Below are 18054 nucleotides of genomic sequence, written 5' to 3'. Positions count from 1 at the left end.
GGTTGAGGTCGCCACTGAGACAGTAATTGACCACACTGCCCGCTAACTGATGCTATGAAGTTGGTGCCAGCAAAATAATTTATCCCTTACTGGCCTAGATCATCAGGGATGCATAATTAAACCTTTCATTGCTCTGGGGATTTTGGCATTTGTAATGTCCCAAAGTGCCATTACCACTTCTTTTTGGCATCTTGCTACCGTTTCCTATGTGCTAATGTATAACATCTAATGTATTGCCTAATAATGTGCATATTTATTCCTAAAACTGTTGTGTTCATGCAATTACCTGGACCACCAGCAAATGGCGGCAGCAATTGGCAGAGATGGTTTCTCTGGAGAGGAACCTTCTGGTTCCTTCCAGCCCTCTCTAGCGAGGGAGAAGTTCTGTGTTAGGGAGAAGTTAGTGGCAGTTTAGCCTTCCCCTCCTTGGGGACAGGTCATGTCTAGTCCACCTTCCTTAGGGAGAGGTTGTGTGCTGGCTAGCAGAGCACTGAAGTCTACATGGTTGCTTGTCCCCTCCTGGGCTTCCATTGCCGTCAGCCAAGCTGAGCCAAAGCTTGAGGTACTCACTTCCAGGACAAGAAGTTCCTAGGATTATAAGTAAGAGACAGACTACAGACTACAGCTAACTTAAGTTCCAGCAGAAGAGGAAGAGTTTCCTATTTATCCAGCCAAGCATAGTAGAGCTGAGAGAGCTACCGCATAGGAGGGCTGAGATTGTTTTAGATAAGTTTTTGCCTGCCAAAGTTAAGCCAATACCTGCTGAAGACCAATATATTGTTTAGAAGCTGTTTGGATTGCCAATTTATGCTAAGTAAAAGCAACTGTTCAATGTTACTATAAAGTCTGGACTCCATTTCTTCTACTTACTCATCACCAAGTTCAACTACCCTTTTTGCACTGCTTCGGACCACATCACGTAGGAACACCATGACATATTTACATAACATCTACAGAGATTGTAGGCCACCCTGCACCACTCTGGGTACCAACATTACCATCTACAAAGGGAGCATTGTGCTTCCGCTGCTTAACCGCAGCTGGCGTCACAGTTACTTGCTCTATAAGAGGAACAGATTTCGTAGAAACCTCCCAAGGGGCAATGGGTCACCCCAGACACTGAATCGGACCGTTGAACATTAACCCCTTTTCTTTCCTAAGACATCATGGATGCAATAACCCCTCCACTTTCTGACACCAAGGAAGCTGATATTAACTCTTTAACTATATAATTAGATAATTACATGGTCTTAATACAAAGGCATGCCCCCCAAGGTCACACCCCATATTATGCAGCCAGTGTATCCTGGCAAGAATAGTGGCAACCCTAGTTTAGGCAGAGATCTTCCGGGTCACTTACCTCTCATTATTGGTGATATCAAGGTGTTTGTGTATAGCGTGAAGGGCCTGTTTGACAAAGAGAATTTTCTTCTGTTCCTGTTGCTGGCTTTGGTCGAACACTGTTTCCATTTCTTCCATGTATTTGGGATTATATTTATTGAGTTCTTGTAAGGATTTCTCATATTTTTGCTTTACCTGCAATTGATACATGAAATGGCTTATTGCATGGTGCTCCTAATGCACAACTTCTACTGTAATTTATATAGCCTATGAAGTTTCCCAGTCTTTGTTTTTTGTCACATGGTGTAATTATTTCTGTGTGAGGAAATGAATTACCTGATGCAAAAGCTATATACAGATTCCCTAGTAGTCCTGGGTCAGACTGAGGGATATAGTTAAGTAAGTTCTGGTGGGACAGGTGCCCTGCGTGAGTGTGTGCAAGAGGAATGCCAATAAGCCATTATGCCAGGGGTGGCCAACCTTTCAGACACAAAGAGCCAGAAAAAAAAAACGTATGAATGCCAGGAGCCACAAGCTATACGTTTACACAAATATGTGTGCACACAACAGTATTACTGCAATTGAGTTATCAAACATTTAAAAGTGCATTTAAACCACCTTTCCTACCTGTAATGTAGACAGCTTTAGTGAGACTTCTGGCAATCTTTGTTTTTCACAATGTGTTTCAAGATTGCTCAGATGACACCCCATGCCCTATGCTCAGATCACCGCCCCATGCTCAGATGACCCCCCCATTCTGAGATCATGTGTAGGGGGTGATTTGACATAGGGGAGATGTGAGCATGGGGTGTCTGATTTTTAGTGTCTTATGTGAGCACTGGGGAGGCTTATTTTGTGGGTCTGATGAGGATTTGGTGGTCTTATCTGAGCTCATACTACCCCCATGTCAGATAAGACCCCCATGATCAGTACTTTAATAAAATAAAACTGTGTAGGAGGCTTATCCTACCTCTGCTGCCGTTGCTCTGAGGACTGTGTCGCCATCTCCACAGTGACCTGACGTGCACAGCGTCAGGTCAGAGCACGGGCCTCCACGTATTAAGGGGGGGGGGGGGGGGGTGCACTGCGCACTCCTATTGACAATTAACCTTTAATACAGATACAGGAGGCGGGTGCCGGCAGAATCACATAGCCGACACCTGGCCTCTATGACTGCGCTGCGATCCCCGCAGTTAACCCCTCAGGTGCGGCACCTAAGGGGTTAACTGCCGCGGATCTTAGCGGATGAGAGGTCGGGTGCGGGCTATATTATTCTGCAGCCAGAACCCGCCTCCTGTATTTTAATAAATGAATGAGTTACCTTCATTGGTGGCAGTGGCCACAGCCCCTCCCCTCCTCTTCCCCTCTGCATTCTCATTGGTGGCAGTGTGCTGCTAATATTTTGATACCTGCGACATCCCTGGCCCGCTCCTTTGCGAGCAGTATATGTAGAGGAGAGTGCGCTCCTCTGAGAGCTGCAAGTGAAGGTGCGAGGAGCCGCTGGTTGTCCACCCCTGCATTATGCTTTGGCTAGGAGATTAGATACATGGCTATGACAACAGACTGATTTGGTACTATTGCAGTCTACTGCAGTAATCGGAATCTAAAGACCATCACAATTCCAGTGATCACAGACAGTAGCACTGCTTTCATCCTCTGACCCAATAAAACCTCTTTCTTTCAGGATGCACAATCCCCAGCCTGTTATGACTCCTATCCCCTGGTCAGCAAGGACTACTCATTGACCTTTTCTACATGGGGTGTGCAGGCCCTCTCTGTCTGAACTTTCCTAGATCTAGACAGAGCAGTGGACTGCTCTTGTGGAGACCCTTTTCTGGATGGCTTTCCTAGACTCAGAGGTGGCAAATGACAAGGATGTGAAGACACTCTCTGGAAGGAAAGCTTCATTCTCTGGCTGTCATCCCTGTATACAGCACGCTAGTAGTACCACTGATTTCTTTGTCCCCGGAGAAGGATAATCTACCTAAAATGATGAATGAGATCTTTCCCATTGTTGGCTTAATTTCTGAAAGTTATTCTCTCGTGGTGCCCTATTAGAGCATATGTACATCATAGCCCGGGGTCCCCTGGTCAGATCTCCCATCTGTGAACCAGAACACCATCTCTAGCTGATTTGAGCCATTTATGTATCACATGGACAGCTATCTATCTGAATGGCTGCCATGTAATATAACACTTACCCTAAAGCCACTGCAGAGGAAATACCTAGCTAGCCATGGCTTCCCCGAAGAAAATCAGATGTTCGCTAGGGATGCCAGGAGTCTTACCTGCAACCATCCACTGAGCACAATGGCGGCTCAAAACTGTGAAAGGGATTGTCTTTGAGTAAAGAACATTTAATGTCTGTGTTGGATCGAAAGAAAGTCTCTTGTACAGCAAAACTGACCTTCCATATCTACTTCTTTGTACAAATATTGAATTGGCCATCACTCAGAAATGAACACAAATGGTTTTTAGGTAACTAGAACTAATATATATGCAGATCATGGCCTCCAGTTTTATAATTGTATGATCTTGCCTGACAAATTATAGATTCCAAAAGACATACAAGATTTATCAAAACGGGTGTAAAATAAAACTGGCTTAGTTGCCCATAGCAACCAATCAGATTCTACCTTTTATTTATTAGAGGAGCTCTGAAAAATGTAAGGAGGAATCTGATTGGTTGCTATTGGCAACTAAGCCAGTTTTATTTTACACCAGTTTGATAAATCTCCCCCAGAGTCTACAAATTCAATTTATTTATAAATCCTTTATGAAGGGAAGACCTAATTATTCCAGTTAAAGTTGAAGCGCTGCTTGTACATATAGGGCCAGATTTATCATTAGCTCAAGTCAAAATAATGGAGTGAAAAAGTCGCAAATTTTTGTGCAATCGCTAAAACTGCACAAAAATTTGCAACTTGTATTGGCTCTGCACTATGCTCGTAAGTTTTCTGAAAGTGGGCGTGCTTTCTTATGTAAATGAATCTCTAGACAGATTTACTATTGCGACAATTTAAAAAGTTGCAAAAAATTGCGCAATTTCACTCCAGTGAGGACCATGCTTATCTTATGCGACTTTTTTTATAGAACATGCGACTTTTTCGTAAATATGTGCGACTTTTGTAAAGCTGCTGACTGAAGTATAAACTGCTACAGTTAAACCACATTTATCACAGTATTAAAGGACCATTAATAAATCTGAATTAGCCAAAAGTGACTTTGGACATATGTAAAAGTGGAGTAAGATGTAAGTGTAATGATAAATCTGGCCCATAGTGCTTGGGTTCCCTATGTCTAGGTTCACCTCACCTTTGCTTTATCCTGGTTAAATTTTTCACGATCTTCTGTGAGTTTCTTCTGCTTTTCTAAAGAGAGTTCTGGATTGATCTTTCCATTGTTTTCTCTGACACTTGCTAAATGTTCCTTCTTGCAGGCTTTGTGATAAGCTGATTTAGCTTTCTCAAGCTGTGAAGAGAGTTACAAAGACTGAAGTGGTCTCCATGAGGGCATCAACAGTTTGGAGAAATGGTTGTGGTGATTACTGATGCTTGTCTGGTGATAGAATGTCCACATCCAACTAATTGAAGAGAATATGTGTATTCATTAAATAACTCTCAGGAACTAGTCATGGTGCCACATTCGACAACTTAACCATAAACATACATATAACCAGTTAATAAATAAAACACATACACATATATGGATTAAAATGACCGCATTTTTTATTAAACGGGGGTAACCAAGTTAAAACCAATCCATTAATTATTAATTCATAAAAAATTCCCATAAATTAATTAAATGTCCATTAAGAATTACTCATGAATTCACCCAGGAAGGCTAGGCGACTAACCCCCCCCCCCCCCATTTAACAAGACCACGACTAAAAACCAGGGAGGGCGGGCAGAGCACTTTCTTCTCCTTGATTCTTCAAGCGCTGACAGTGCTTCAGCTGGTGAGTGACCTCTATAAATACTTGAAATTCCCGTAGAAAATGACCTTCCTCCAATCCACTTCCACGGTTAAAAATAGCTCAATGCCCAGCAACTGGTCCGCAACACCTTTGACCAATCAAACGCTGTCCTATTACCGGCCAACTTTACCTGAGGAGACATGTACGGAAAAGAACAAGAAAGGAAGGGGGGGGGGGGAGAACACAAGCCAGCACAAACAAAAGTGTCTCAGTGACACCATGAGGGACAAACGCCAAATTTCTGGCGTCGCCCCTATCCTGGTGCCACATTCCACAACTTAACATAAACATACATATAACCAGTTAATAAATAAAACATATACACATATATCGATTTAAAATGGCCGCAGTCTTTATTAAAGGGGGTAACCAAATTAAAACCAATCCATTAAATATTAATTCATTAAAAATTCTCATAAATTAATTAAACGTCCATTAAGAATTACTCATGAGTTCATTGAGAAGGCCGGGCAACTAACCCCCAACAGCCAAGTGTGGCATTAGCCGCACTTGGCACCCCCCAACAAAACTGCTGCCCTTTCAACAACTGAAAGCAAGCTCAGATTAAAAATATCTAACCCAATTTCAGATAAATATACCAAATCATCCCGATAAAGGATCAACACAGAACCATCCAGCTCCAAATGCCTAAACGACCACCCAATCAATGACGGCAAAACCTTTTCCAATACCCTGTTGATCCGTTTCCTAATTCTGTCTAGAAACTGCAAATGTGGGCTATTCCAAACGAAACAAGGAATAATTTTGGAGAAAACCAAAATAACTCCTGGCAACAATTTAGTAATGTGGGCCAGATACTTTTTTATGTCTGCTAATAAATCTAAAGTATTTACCTTCCCCAAATCATTACCTCCCACGTGAAAGATAACTACTTGGGGAGGAATACGAGACTGAAATTCACCCTTGAGAATAAGAACCACTTGATTCCAACGCAATCCCCTAAACCCTAACCAATAAACAGAAACAGAGGGAATATAAAAAAACAATTGGCGAGCATAATTACGGACTGACGCTCTCTTATCTGCCCAAAAAACAAAGGAATGACCGAAGATCCAAACATTGATCTGCCCAGAACCTGAAAGAGAATTAAATTACAGTAACACCAAATCAGGCCTGATATACAACGTGTATCTGTCACAATCTCTTGATTAAAGCCTTATACAAGCCCATCCTAGACGCTTCAGTAGCAGCACCAATACGAAAGGAATGAGAAGAATAAGGTTCACCCTCCAGGCCCAGAAAGGATAAACATTTTTTTAAAACAGCATTGAACTGAAATCTGGACAGCGAAGAGCCATCAGCATGAATTAAAAAAAATAAAAAAAAACTGAAACTGGCGGCCAATTCCTTGACAGCCAAAACTGGGCAAATATCTTAACCGATAAGCTGATACAGTGTAATAACTGAACCCTTCCTTAACTGATCTGTCTTAGACTTTCTAATGGAAACTATAACACCAGAAGGCAATAACTGAATATCCGACAACAACAAAGATGAACATGAACGAACATTGGGAGCAACAAGCTCACTAACCCTTAACACCCCAGAAAATGCAACAATAAATGCAGAACTAAACAAATTAAACTCATAAAGGGAAGAAGAACAATGATGCAAAGCACATACCAACCTAGATAATAGCTCTACAGTAACGGCCTATGAACATCCGGAGCAACACTAGCCCTCCTAAAACCTTTAAAAAATAGTTTAACTACAAATTACTTATTGACAGGAGGAATGCCAGCTAAATTAAAAAAGAACCAAACCCCTGCTAAAGTCTTTTGAACTACAGCACACCCCAAACCTGCTCTTACTAAGCTACAAATAAAATCAATAATCAAACCCAAATTACCATCAAAAACATTAACATTATTAGATCTGCAAAATGAAGACCATTTATTCCAAGAAACTGTATACCCGCTCTAAGTAAATTAGGTGCCAAAGAATTTTGGATCTGCTCACACATTAATGCCAAATTAGACTCCACAGGTAGGGTGGACACAGGATTCCTTCTTTTTCCGCATTTGGAACCAAGGCATAGAATTTCTCCCACTGTGAGCGAGAAAATGCATCAGCTATTGAGTTAGCTCTACTTAGGATATATGTAGCCTTAAAGGGAACCTGTGGATATTTGATTATAATCTAACGAATTATATACAATAATTAACTACTAAAAAGTACCTTAGATGTATTCACTTACTGGTGTGACAGATGGTTACCTCATAATATACACACAATTGAGTCCAGCGTGATGTCATTGAGTCCAGCGTATATTTAATACAGAGCTATAGCCACTCCCCTGCCCACCTGCTGCTGATTCATATGGAAACAAACTGTCATTCAGCAGCAGGTGGGCGGGGGGAGTCAAGAGCTCATGAATATTCATGACTCATAATTATCAGCTGGAGCTTTTCAATACAAGATGTTGGCAGATTGACTGGGTCAATTAAAGAAAGTGACCCAGCAACTTGCTAAAAGAATCAGTCACTTATTTATGTTGCCCTCAGTTAGGACACCATAAAACTGGTGATAGGTTCACTTTAAGCGATATATTCTTAAGCAAACAGCAACGAACCAAAAAACGAAGTAACATCTGCACCTCATTATTATTGGACGATAAGCAGTTAACAGCAAATAACACACCTTTATTATCCGTATGCACTAAAACTATCTTATTTGCAAGCACCTGACCCCATACTACCAATAATACAACCAACGGAAATAACTCAAGCAGAACTACATTTTTAGTAATGCGAGCTAACCTCCAAGATTCATGCCACGGCTCAGCAGACCACTGACCTTGAAAGAACACACCATATCCCCATGAACCCGAAGCATAGGTCACAAGACCCAATGCCCCAGAATCCACAAACTCTCGCTGCCAAATACTAGCTCCATTAAAATGAATTAAAAATGCTTCAGAAACCCTTAAATCATCCTTTTATGATTTAGCGAGCCTAATATAAGCACCTGGAGATTTAACTCCCCTGGTCGCCATATAAAGTCTTCTAAAAAAAACTCTACCAATGGGAATTACTTTAGAAGCAAAAACAAATAAACCTAATAAACTCTGCAATTCCCTCAACGTAGTTTTCTTGACTGACAACATTTCTGATAAGCTCCAACATCTTCTGCACTTTCTCTACTGGAAGCCAAAATTCTATTGACATAGTATCAATGGTTATCCCTAAAAATTCAATTACACAACATGGAAAAACCGTCTTCTCTTCCGCCAAAGGGATACCAAAAAACTTACAGACTTCAACAAATCAATTCAACAATGATAAACAAATATCTGATTCAGGAAATCATCTAAATAAAGTAACAAACCACCAACTTCAACTGAAAACATAGTAACCCAATGAACAAAAGATGAAAACGACTCAAAATAAGAACAAGATAAAGAAAAACCCCATTGGCAAACAATTCCATCAAACTGAAATCCCAATTAATTAAAACGGTCTGGACAGACCAGCAACAAACGAAAAGCCGCTTTAATATCTGCCTTGGCAACTAAACAACCCTGACCAAAATAATTAAGCAAACTAATTGCATCATCAAAGGAACTATAAGAAACTGAACAAAGTTCTTTCAATTCAATTTATCATTCAGCGACTGTTTTTCAGGGAACGATAAATGATGAATTAACCTAAATTCATTAAGTGCTTTTTTGTGGGGGCACTAATCCCAAAGGTGATAATCAGAAATCCTGAAATGACAGATGACGAAAGGGGCTAGCCACTCTGCCCGCTAATACCGCTTTCTCGATTTTAACCCGAACAACTCATTGAATTTAACTGAACTCAAATTCTCAATCCAAACACACCCAGGACCTTTTAATTTAGGGACAAAGAAACCAAGTTTAAAACCATTAAGAATTAGATCTACTTTCTCCCAATTTGGGTAAATGTCTAACCAAGGAGCCATGTTTTCCAACATCACTGGGGTCTAGACACCCTTTTGAAACAGGGAAACATAGGGTGCGGACCAGAGCAAACGGAACACTCATGTTTACATTTACAAGAATTTAACCACTTACATGCTGACTCATTAAAAGCAAAACATAACCCCTTCTTCATAATATTTTGAGACTGACTGCTTTGCTGTTTAATCACTCCGCCAGATCTCTGAGGGAGCATTAAACTTAACCATAAGCCCACATCCTTACTACCCCATATTAATGAAGGATGCACCACTAATTTTTGCCAAAATGTTTTATCATACTGAAACAGGCTAAACCCCCATCAGCCGTCGATGAGTATCGGTCAGCCCAAACTGCAGATGGTGAACCAGAACCAGAGGCAGCACCTTTGATTAGGTCAGAAAAAACTTTTTCCAAGATCTGGGAAGATTGGATCTCCTACCGAAAGAACCCATAACACTTGATACCTACAACATCTCACATACTACCATATCAGAAGTTGTACTCTTTCCCCTATGTCCTCCCCCCCCCCCCCCCTCATTCCGTGTTCATTGATTTACTTTATTCACACCTTTGTTTAACTAGGTTTGTTTTTTTACCAAATCTCAATGTTGTATTTCCACTAAGTCCATCATACAGGTCTCATAGACTAGCCAGACAATTGCATCTTCTTAGCTAGGCCTTCAAGTTGTGATCTATACCATGTTACCTTGGAAGTGTGATGAATAGCTGTATTTAATGTTAAACACTTTATTTGAACAATGTATTATTGTTTGTTTCTCATGATGTCAAAATTAATAAAAAGATACTTGAAAAGAAAAAGAAAAAAACTTTGCCAAACCTTGCAAAAAAAGAAGCACTAATGTTCGTAGGCAGAAATGCTTGCCTACATGAATTCTCACCCAGCTCCTGATCTGTCAAGTCTTGAGTAGGCAGCCTGGCTATCCCCTCAATAACAGGCTGCGAGACCACCTGCCTGGGAGGGGACCATCGGCGCCCACTTACTCCACAGCTCTGGTCCCTTGACGGAGAGTAAGCCATCCTAGGTGTCTTCTTTCTTCCAGAAATGCGCACCATCACCACTTGATGACGTGGCCCGCCTTAAACCCTCACTTTCGGCTCACCGCTGCAGACGCTTCCTGTGCTGCACTCCACCCTCTGCGCTGCTCTTCTTCCAGGATGCCGCTGCTTGCCTCTTCCTCCACCGCGACTTGAGCTGCAGGCCCCGCCTCTTCCCTCTCCGGCGCTGCTTCAGCCAGGCATCTGCGCAGTCACTCCTCCCCACCGCAGGTATCAGCTCTTTTGAGAAGCTGGCTGAGCAGCTCTTCCATGGCCTCCTCTTCTCCTCGCTGCTGAAGCTCTGCCGTTCGGGGACCAGGACGCCGCTCTATCCCGCTGCCACCTTCTAACGCCAGCGATGTCTTCCTTCTTCCAGTAGGAATTCTCCGCCGCTTCTTCTTTCACCGGCCACTTCTACACCGCTGGGGCCCTTCTCTCACTCCGGTGCCACCGCTGGAACCGCTGCTTGACACGCAGAGGATGGCATTTTCTTCTCCTTGATTCTTCAAGCGCTGACAGCTCTTCAGCCGGTGAGTGACCTCCATAAATACTTGAAATTCCCACTGAAAATGACCTTCCTCCAATCTACTTCCACTGTTAAAAATAGCTCAATGCCAGCAACTGGTCAGCAACACCTTTAACCAATCAAATGCTGTCCTGTTACCGGCCAACTTTACCTGAGGAGACCTGTAGAGAAAAGAACAAGGAAGGGGGGGAGAACACAAGCCAGCACAAAAAAACATATCTCAGTGACACCATGAGGGGCAAATGCCAAATTTACGGCATCGCCCCTATCATTATTGCCAAATATTTCCATTAAAGTGTCATGTGGGACCACTTTTGAAGGATGCAGTACATGACTGCCTTTAGTTATGCCATAAACTCTCTGGTTACCATTACACCGAGGTCATATCATTGATAGGGTTAGTAGTGTGTTTCACCTATTGGCATCAAATGTGGTTGTCTGCTGCAGAACTTCATAGGCCCTGTTGTGGGCCTCAGTTTTGATCCAGGATTGGACTCCATTGGAGGAATCTCTGGACAAGTCCAGACATGGAGATTGTAAGAATTGTGAGGTGTCCCTGAGTTTTCATTCCATATATGATAAATAACAATAGTTCATATTCAATTACCTTTTTGAATTTTTTAGCCCATGGCTTTTGCGCTTTGTAAAAACCATTTTCAATCTCACAGGATTCCTTGAATCCACCAAAGATCTTGCGGTGATACGTCTCCTTTTGCCAGTTGCGGATTTTATCAGTGTCATCTGTCATCAGGGTCTTCTGGATCTGTACATGTAACTCGCTGAGCCGCTCAGTAGCTGTCATGAAGGACTGCCAGGCACGTAAGAGGGAGCCATACATGGGACCTATGGTTAAATTTAAAGGGGTTGTCTCATTTCAGCAAATGGTATTTATCATGTAGAGAACGTTAATACAAGGCACTTACTAATGTATTGTGATTGTCCATATTGTCTCCTTTGCTGGCTTGATTCATTTTTCCATCACATTATACTTCTCATGGACACGACCACCCTCCAATCCAGCAGTGGTGGTCATGCTTGCATACCATAGGAAAAATTGCCAGCCTATGTGCAATTAAGTGCACCAGAGAGGTCGGCTCCTTTTCTTACAGTGTACAGCACGGCCACCACTGTTATATTGCAGGGTGGTCATAACTATGGTAATGAGAAGTGTATAATGTAATGGAAAAATGAATCAAGCCAGCAAAGGAGGCAATATGGACAGTCACAATACATTATTGTACTAACTTTCTCTACATGATAAATGCCATTGGCTGAAGTGAGACAACCCCTTTAAGTGACAACATGTTCTCCCTTTGTTTGGATTTCATGTGAGAAGTTAGATTTCTTGCTACAGCCTAAAAAAGTAACTTGTGCATTTGCTGAATAACAAAAATATGAAATATTAGTTTTCATATTGGCCACTAGAGGGAACCCTGTCAGATGAATATCTCTATATTGGCATCTCTTTTCAGCAGTGCTGTGCAGGTTGAATGTTATCAATTTAGTCATCTCAATATCACTAAAAGCGGGTGCTATAACGACAGGATGAAAGACTCGTTGTTAGTGCTGGGGTTTTAGTTTACGTATGGTTAGCAGTAACTCCTGTCATTATTCTATTCTGTAAGGGTTTCTCCTGCTGGGGATTCTTTCAGTCTCATTAGCTCATGTTCTTTGCATCTAACAAAAAAAATTATATACTTGAATTCAGTGACTGTAACATTTATAATACTCACTGGTGTCCACTATTGGTTTCCATTTGCGTACCCATTCTTCCATCTGTAGTGAATACTGCTTCTCTATCTTGGCTCTGTCTTGGAAACATGCTATAATATCATCACACAGCCGATACCCATCTTCCATCCGCTTTACGGTGCTGCTGTAATTGTTTGGCTTTGATACATAGAATCAGTGAAAGTGTTATTTTGATTTTGTGAGTAATTACTTAAAAAATATTGTATTTTATTATATTTGTAAACTGAAAGGTAAAAAGGCTGATTGACTGTTTCAGTTTTCTGATTCATGATGTAAAATATTGTCACTTGGCAATCAGATCATGTGAACATTGAGGGGAAAATCTTCAATTAATTTTAATGGCTACGTAGAGGCAATTTTTTATTGTATGTTACTAATTTTTGGCTAAAAATCTTTTTTTTTAATTGGCCTTTATTAAAAATATTGAGCTGTTTTTTTTTAGCCGTGTGACTTGTTCTTTCACTTTGTGCCGTCATCTAATAAACCTTATCTCTAAACTACTAAGAGGTTATAAATACTTATTTAAGCCACATTCTTATCAATAAGATAAGAACTGAGCTATAATGAGTGTTTATAAGGTCAGAGAGCAGAGATAAGGAGCCTGTCTGCTCCTGGTCTGACGGAAACGACAGAAAATCCACAGGGTGCGACTAGAGCATGTCAGCTCTTTACAGAAAAAATGATGCTATATTTTTAATAATAACCAATTAAAAATATATTTTTAGTTCTAAATGAAGACAATGCAATAATAAAAAATTAAAAAATGCCCCCAAAGGTGTACATAGCCTTTAAACATTGCCTGAACATACAGGTGAATATCTATTCCATCACTGAGGGCTGGCTCCATTTGTATGTTGGCCTTTGTGCAGCACCGTCACAGTTAGCCCCTATCGCCAACCTACAGCTTGACAACCGTATAACATGTTTATTTATGAATACCATGCGCTCAACCTAACCCAGTGGACACTGGTAGGAGTCAAATTTATCTGGTGCCCTGCATCAATAAAGGCCCTTTTACATTGCCCAGTGTAAATGTACCACCGATCACCCTATGAACAAGCAAATAATGGTTCCTTATGGGAAATCATCATTGATACGGCACAAAAAAAAATCTTAATTTCTGAGGAGAAGATTGTACTGTGTAAACAGTGATCTGCTGATCAGAAACAATGAATGTGTATAGAGATAACTAATAGCAGTAGTACTCGATTGTCCTCATACTGAGGAGATAATTGCTGAATGCTATTCTCATCTCCACAGACGGTCAGGCAAGTATCAGTAACATTCAGTTTGTTCCCTATAAATGCCTATGCATCGACCCTTGTAAAGGGACTTTATTCCAAACCTGTCATTTATGAGTGACTAACTCGTAACTGGAAAGTGGCTATGCAGCGCTAAGTGTTTCTGTGGTTACAGACTACAAATATACCCTTTGTAGTCTGAGGTGGCAGGATGAGACGACACAAGATTTGTCTTTAGTTTGTAACCTTGGAGATAGATCTGTGTAGCACCAGTAGACACAAAAGGGTAGAATATTGCAAAGACTTTTTGTAAAATGGTTACAGAAATTCACAAAGCCTTTAGGTCAGTGTTCCTCAACTCTAGTCCTCAGGGCTCACCTTCTGGTCATGTTTTGAGAATACCCCACAGAATGAATACCTGTGGTAAATCCTGATGCATTGACACAAATTATATCACCTGCTGAATACTAAGGAAATCCTCAAAACATGACCGGTTGGTGGGCCCTGAGGACTGGAGTTGAGGAACACTGCTTTAGGTAATGAAAGGTACTTGTACATGCTGACATATAAATATTTCATGAGGATTTTACTTTCAAATGCTTTGATGAATAGTTTTATTTTTATTTAAAAAAAGTCTTGTTGAAAAGTATAAAAAAACACAGAGGGAAGGCTGGTGATGAAAGAATTTACACTTACCATCCAGAAGCTATCATTGGTTGGTTCATCAACTGCAACTTCACTGTATATCACTGACATGATTGTGTTCTCTTCTTAGCTGTAGCTTCACTGGAGAACCTTCAGGAAAGGTGCATCACTTCACTTCAGAGGGGATATAATTTGTTTTCAGCCTTTAAAAAATAATTTTAAGATAAGTCCTCAACAAAAGTTACATAAGCCTCTGAAGACCTCCAAACATCAGGTTTCTGAGGAACAGGACCAGGCAGTAGTCCTCCAAATTACAATTCCAAATTACATTGTTCAATCATTATAACTTGAAATAAAATTCAACATACAATGCCACAGACGATCCAGATCTGCAACATTAATGACTGGCTAGAAGATCCAGCCAATGAGCATGGACATTTCACCATCATAACACCTGTATTAACTGAAGTGCATTCATTGATTGGCTGTCTAGTGGAGCTTCTCTACAGTACAATACAGTGTGGTTCTACTTCCGTACTGCCCTCTAGTTGTGCCAGAATGAGCTGCTCATTTAAGCACAAGTTGAAGACAGTTCAATTATATCTCACAGCTTCACTATGTAATGTATGTACTGTACAAGAACCTGAAGAGGCTCCTGTCCTCACCATAGATAGTGATGCACAGCTTCCAGTAGCTCTTTTTGGCTTTTATATGTAAAGACTTGCTTTTTCTGTATTAGTTATCTGGAAGAAAGGAACTATTTTTCTGCTTCCTGTTCTGCAATCTGTTAGAATGTGCATTATGGGACACACCGCTGTGCTATCCCACCAATCATTTCTTCCATTTAAGATAAATTACTGTATTTGTGTTATCATATCATTACCGTGTTATGTAATGCTGCCACCCTGTGTTCTTTCTTGTTATAGGTTTCCTGAATGTATTATGTAAATCCCATTGCCTTTGCTCTCTGTCTACTCCTCCCTTTCGGTGACATCATATCCTGTTTGTTCTGGTCCTGTGTCTTTCTTTCCTGCAGCAGACTCAGAGCTGGTGAGAGCATTTCGTTTTGACCTCTAATATCCTCTAATGTCCTTTATATCTCTTTGCTCAAGGTAAACTCAATAAATTACCAAAGCATTTCCATTGTATCCTCCTCACTGGAGCTTCACATGCAACTGGTACCACGACCTAGGGATATTAGTGAGTTCAGCTGTCTACCATTGCTTGTACAGAGATTACCACGCACAACCAGTCAGAGACTTCTCTAACGTACATCTGTGGCAGAATACACCGCTGAAGCCAGTCAATGGGATGTCACACTTCTAATCCACTCGGTACCTAGAGCTGCGGGAATAGGACCATTGGTGATGGAACGGAGCTGCTTGAGTGTCTTGTTTTCTTTATTGTAAACACATTCCGGCAGTCAATACATTTTGAATTAAACCCCTTGAAATAGTGGTCACTAGTAGGTTCTTACTGCACACTGCTGTATTATATCAATATAATAATGTTTTATGAGCTACTGAGCTCCCTCTAGTGGTGGCTGTAGCAGTCAGAATTGTATCATTTTATTCCTGTCTATAGATGGGATTTGTAGCTCTAGATCTCAAAGATGGAGTACCAACCACTGCTAAGGAATCGAGGTCCCACAATTCCTGCATTGTAAATTTTCAGTCTTTGTTTTTCATCTCAATATTGACAGCCATTCTTTGTTTTTGTCTGTAGTTATGGAAAATCATTAACTCCCTAGGGGCACAACTCTACCAGCCTTCTGGGATCTCAGTGCTGTACATTTTGACTAGAATTATGGAACTACAGTGAAAACTGACACACATGAGAGCAAGCAGGAAAATGGATCATATATCAGCATAAGAGTATAGATTTACATTTCAATATAAGCTGGTTCGCAGAATATATGGGTGCTCATCACCAAACATTTCATACCCATACAGACTATGGCTCAGAAATGGCTGAACAGAATGTTAATAGAAGAGGACTACATAATTACTTAAAGGGGTTTTCCAGGATTTTTCTAGTGATATCATTCACTGGACTGGGAGCAGTGCTGCAATAACCACATTTGGAACCTATTTCCACCACTAGAGCTACTCGGAAACAGCTGATAGGTGGGGGTGCCGGGTGTGGGACTCCCGACAATCAGATATTGATGGCCTGTACTGAGGATAGGCTAGCAATATAAAAATCATGCAAACCCCTTTAGATTCCCAGGATTTATATGTGAAGACTCAGTAGAGACATCAGTGCTGCTTCTCCAGCTTATACCACCAATGTCCAATTGGTGGAGGTTTGACTGCCTTTCCCTTCTGACTGATAGAACAAATGGTAGTGACACTTTGTCTCCGGTTTGCTCTTCGCAAGTTTTTGAAGGAGCCTGCATGGTTGGACCATTAATATCAAAGGCCAGCAATGTGGCCAATGGAAAAAGCTAAACAGAGCCAACAGAAGAACCAACTTCACTGAGGAAATGAGCGGGGGATCAAGGCGTTCAGACCTCCACCAATAAGATATTGATAGTGAATCAATGCATTATGTTGTCAATGTCTACCCTGAGACAACCCCTTTAGGGTCCATTCACACATCCGTATGTGTTTTGCGGATCCGAGGATCCGCAAAACACGGACACCGGCAATGTGCGTTCCGCATTTTGCGGACCGCACATCGCCGCCACTATAATAGAAAACGCCTAATCTTGTCCACAATTGCGGGCAGGAATAGGACATGTTCTATTTTTTTTTTCGGGAACAGAATTGCGGACCCGGAAGTGCGGATCTAGAAATGCGGATCCGGACAGCACATAGTGTGGCCCCATAGAAATGAATCGTGTGAATGGACCCTTATTGTATATCACCCGCCCTTCCAACAAGCCTGGTCTAAGCCCAGCTAAGCAGAAATATCCTGCCTGGCCTATCCAAGCTGCTTCTTCTCAAGTGGTTTTCTAAGTCTGTTATATATCACAGTTTGTGGAAAGTTGATCTTCCAAGTATCCATTTAAAAAAAAAAAACGCCCCAAATTCCTGTGTCACAGTAGAAGCCGTTGGATGGATTTCCTAAATTTATTAAAGACAAATATTTTTTCTCCGGAATTTCACTCTCCGGATTATATTCAATAAAACCCTGGACTGTATTTGGTTAGACATTTTTAAATGCCGTACACCACATTACAAAAGCAGCAGACGTCCTTTACCACCTAGCCCTGTATAGATATACGGGGAGATTCATCCAAACTGGTGTAATGGAAAGCTGGTTTAGTTGTCCATAGCAACCAATCAGATTCCACCTTTAATTTTCAAAGGAGCTCTGGAAAAAAAATGTGGAAGCTGATTGGCTGTTAAGGGCAACTAAGAGAGCTTTCCTTTACACCAGTTTTGATAAGTGCCCCCCCCCCCCAGTGTCTCAATGCTTTCAACTAGAGGAGCTTGAGGCAGACTGGTTGCCAGGGATACACTGATTGCTGGCCCTCCATAGCAACTAATCTCAGTATAGATGCAAGATTTTTCATCTCCCTTGCACCAGAAAAGTGACTTTAGAAAGTCACAAGCTGTGTGTTTGCGAT

General features: G+C 41.2%; 1 protein-coding gene across 3 annotated transcripts in view; it reads right to left on the bottom strand.

Annotated features, from left to right (window-relative positions):
- Nucleotides 1-18054, bottom strand: part of LOC122928607 (protein kinase C and casein kinase substrate in neurons protein 1-like) — a 95845-nt gene that overhangs the window by 24270 nt on the left and 53521 nt on the right. For all 3 annotated transcript variants that reach the window (XM_044281605.1, XM_044281603.1, XM_044281606.1), the window contains 5 exons: nucleotides 14532-14683; nucleotides 12576-12732; nucleotides 11450-11685; nucleotides 4657-4812; nucleotides 1361-1536 (listed from right to left, as the gene is read on the bottom strand). In XM_044281605.1, coding sequence (XP_044137540.1) covers nucleotides 1361-1536; nucleotides 4657-4812; nucleotides 11450-11685; nucleotides 12576-12732; nucleotides 14532-14591 — 785 coding nt within the window. In that variant the 5' untranslated portion in view covers nucleotides 14592-14683. The remainder of the gene's footprint in view (nucleotides 1-1360; nucleotides 1537-4656; nucleotides 4813-11449; nucleotides 11686-12575; nucleotides 12733-14531; nucleotides 14684-18054) is intronic.

Source organism: Bufo gargarizans, chromosome 2 (assembly GCF_014858855.1).
Source record: "Bufo gargarizans isolate SCDJY-AF-19 chromosome 2, ASM1485885v1, whole genome shotgun sequence".
NCBI classification, from domain to species: Eukaryota; Metazoa; Chordata; class Amphibia; order Anura; family Bufonidae; genus Bufo; species Bufo gargarizans.
Note: the sequence above shows the minus strand (reverse complement) of the source record. Positions and strands in the feature narration are given on the sequence as shown.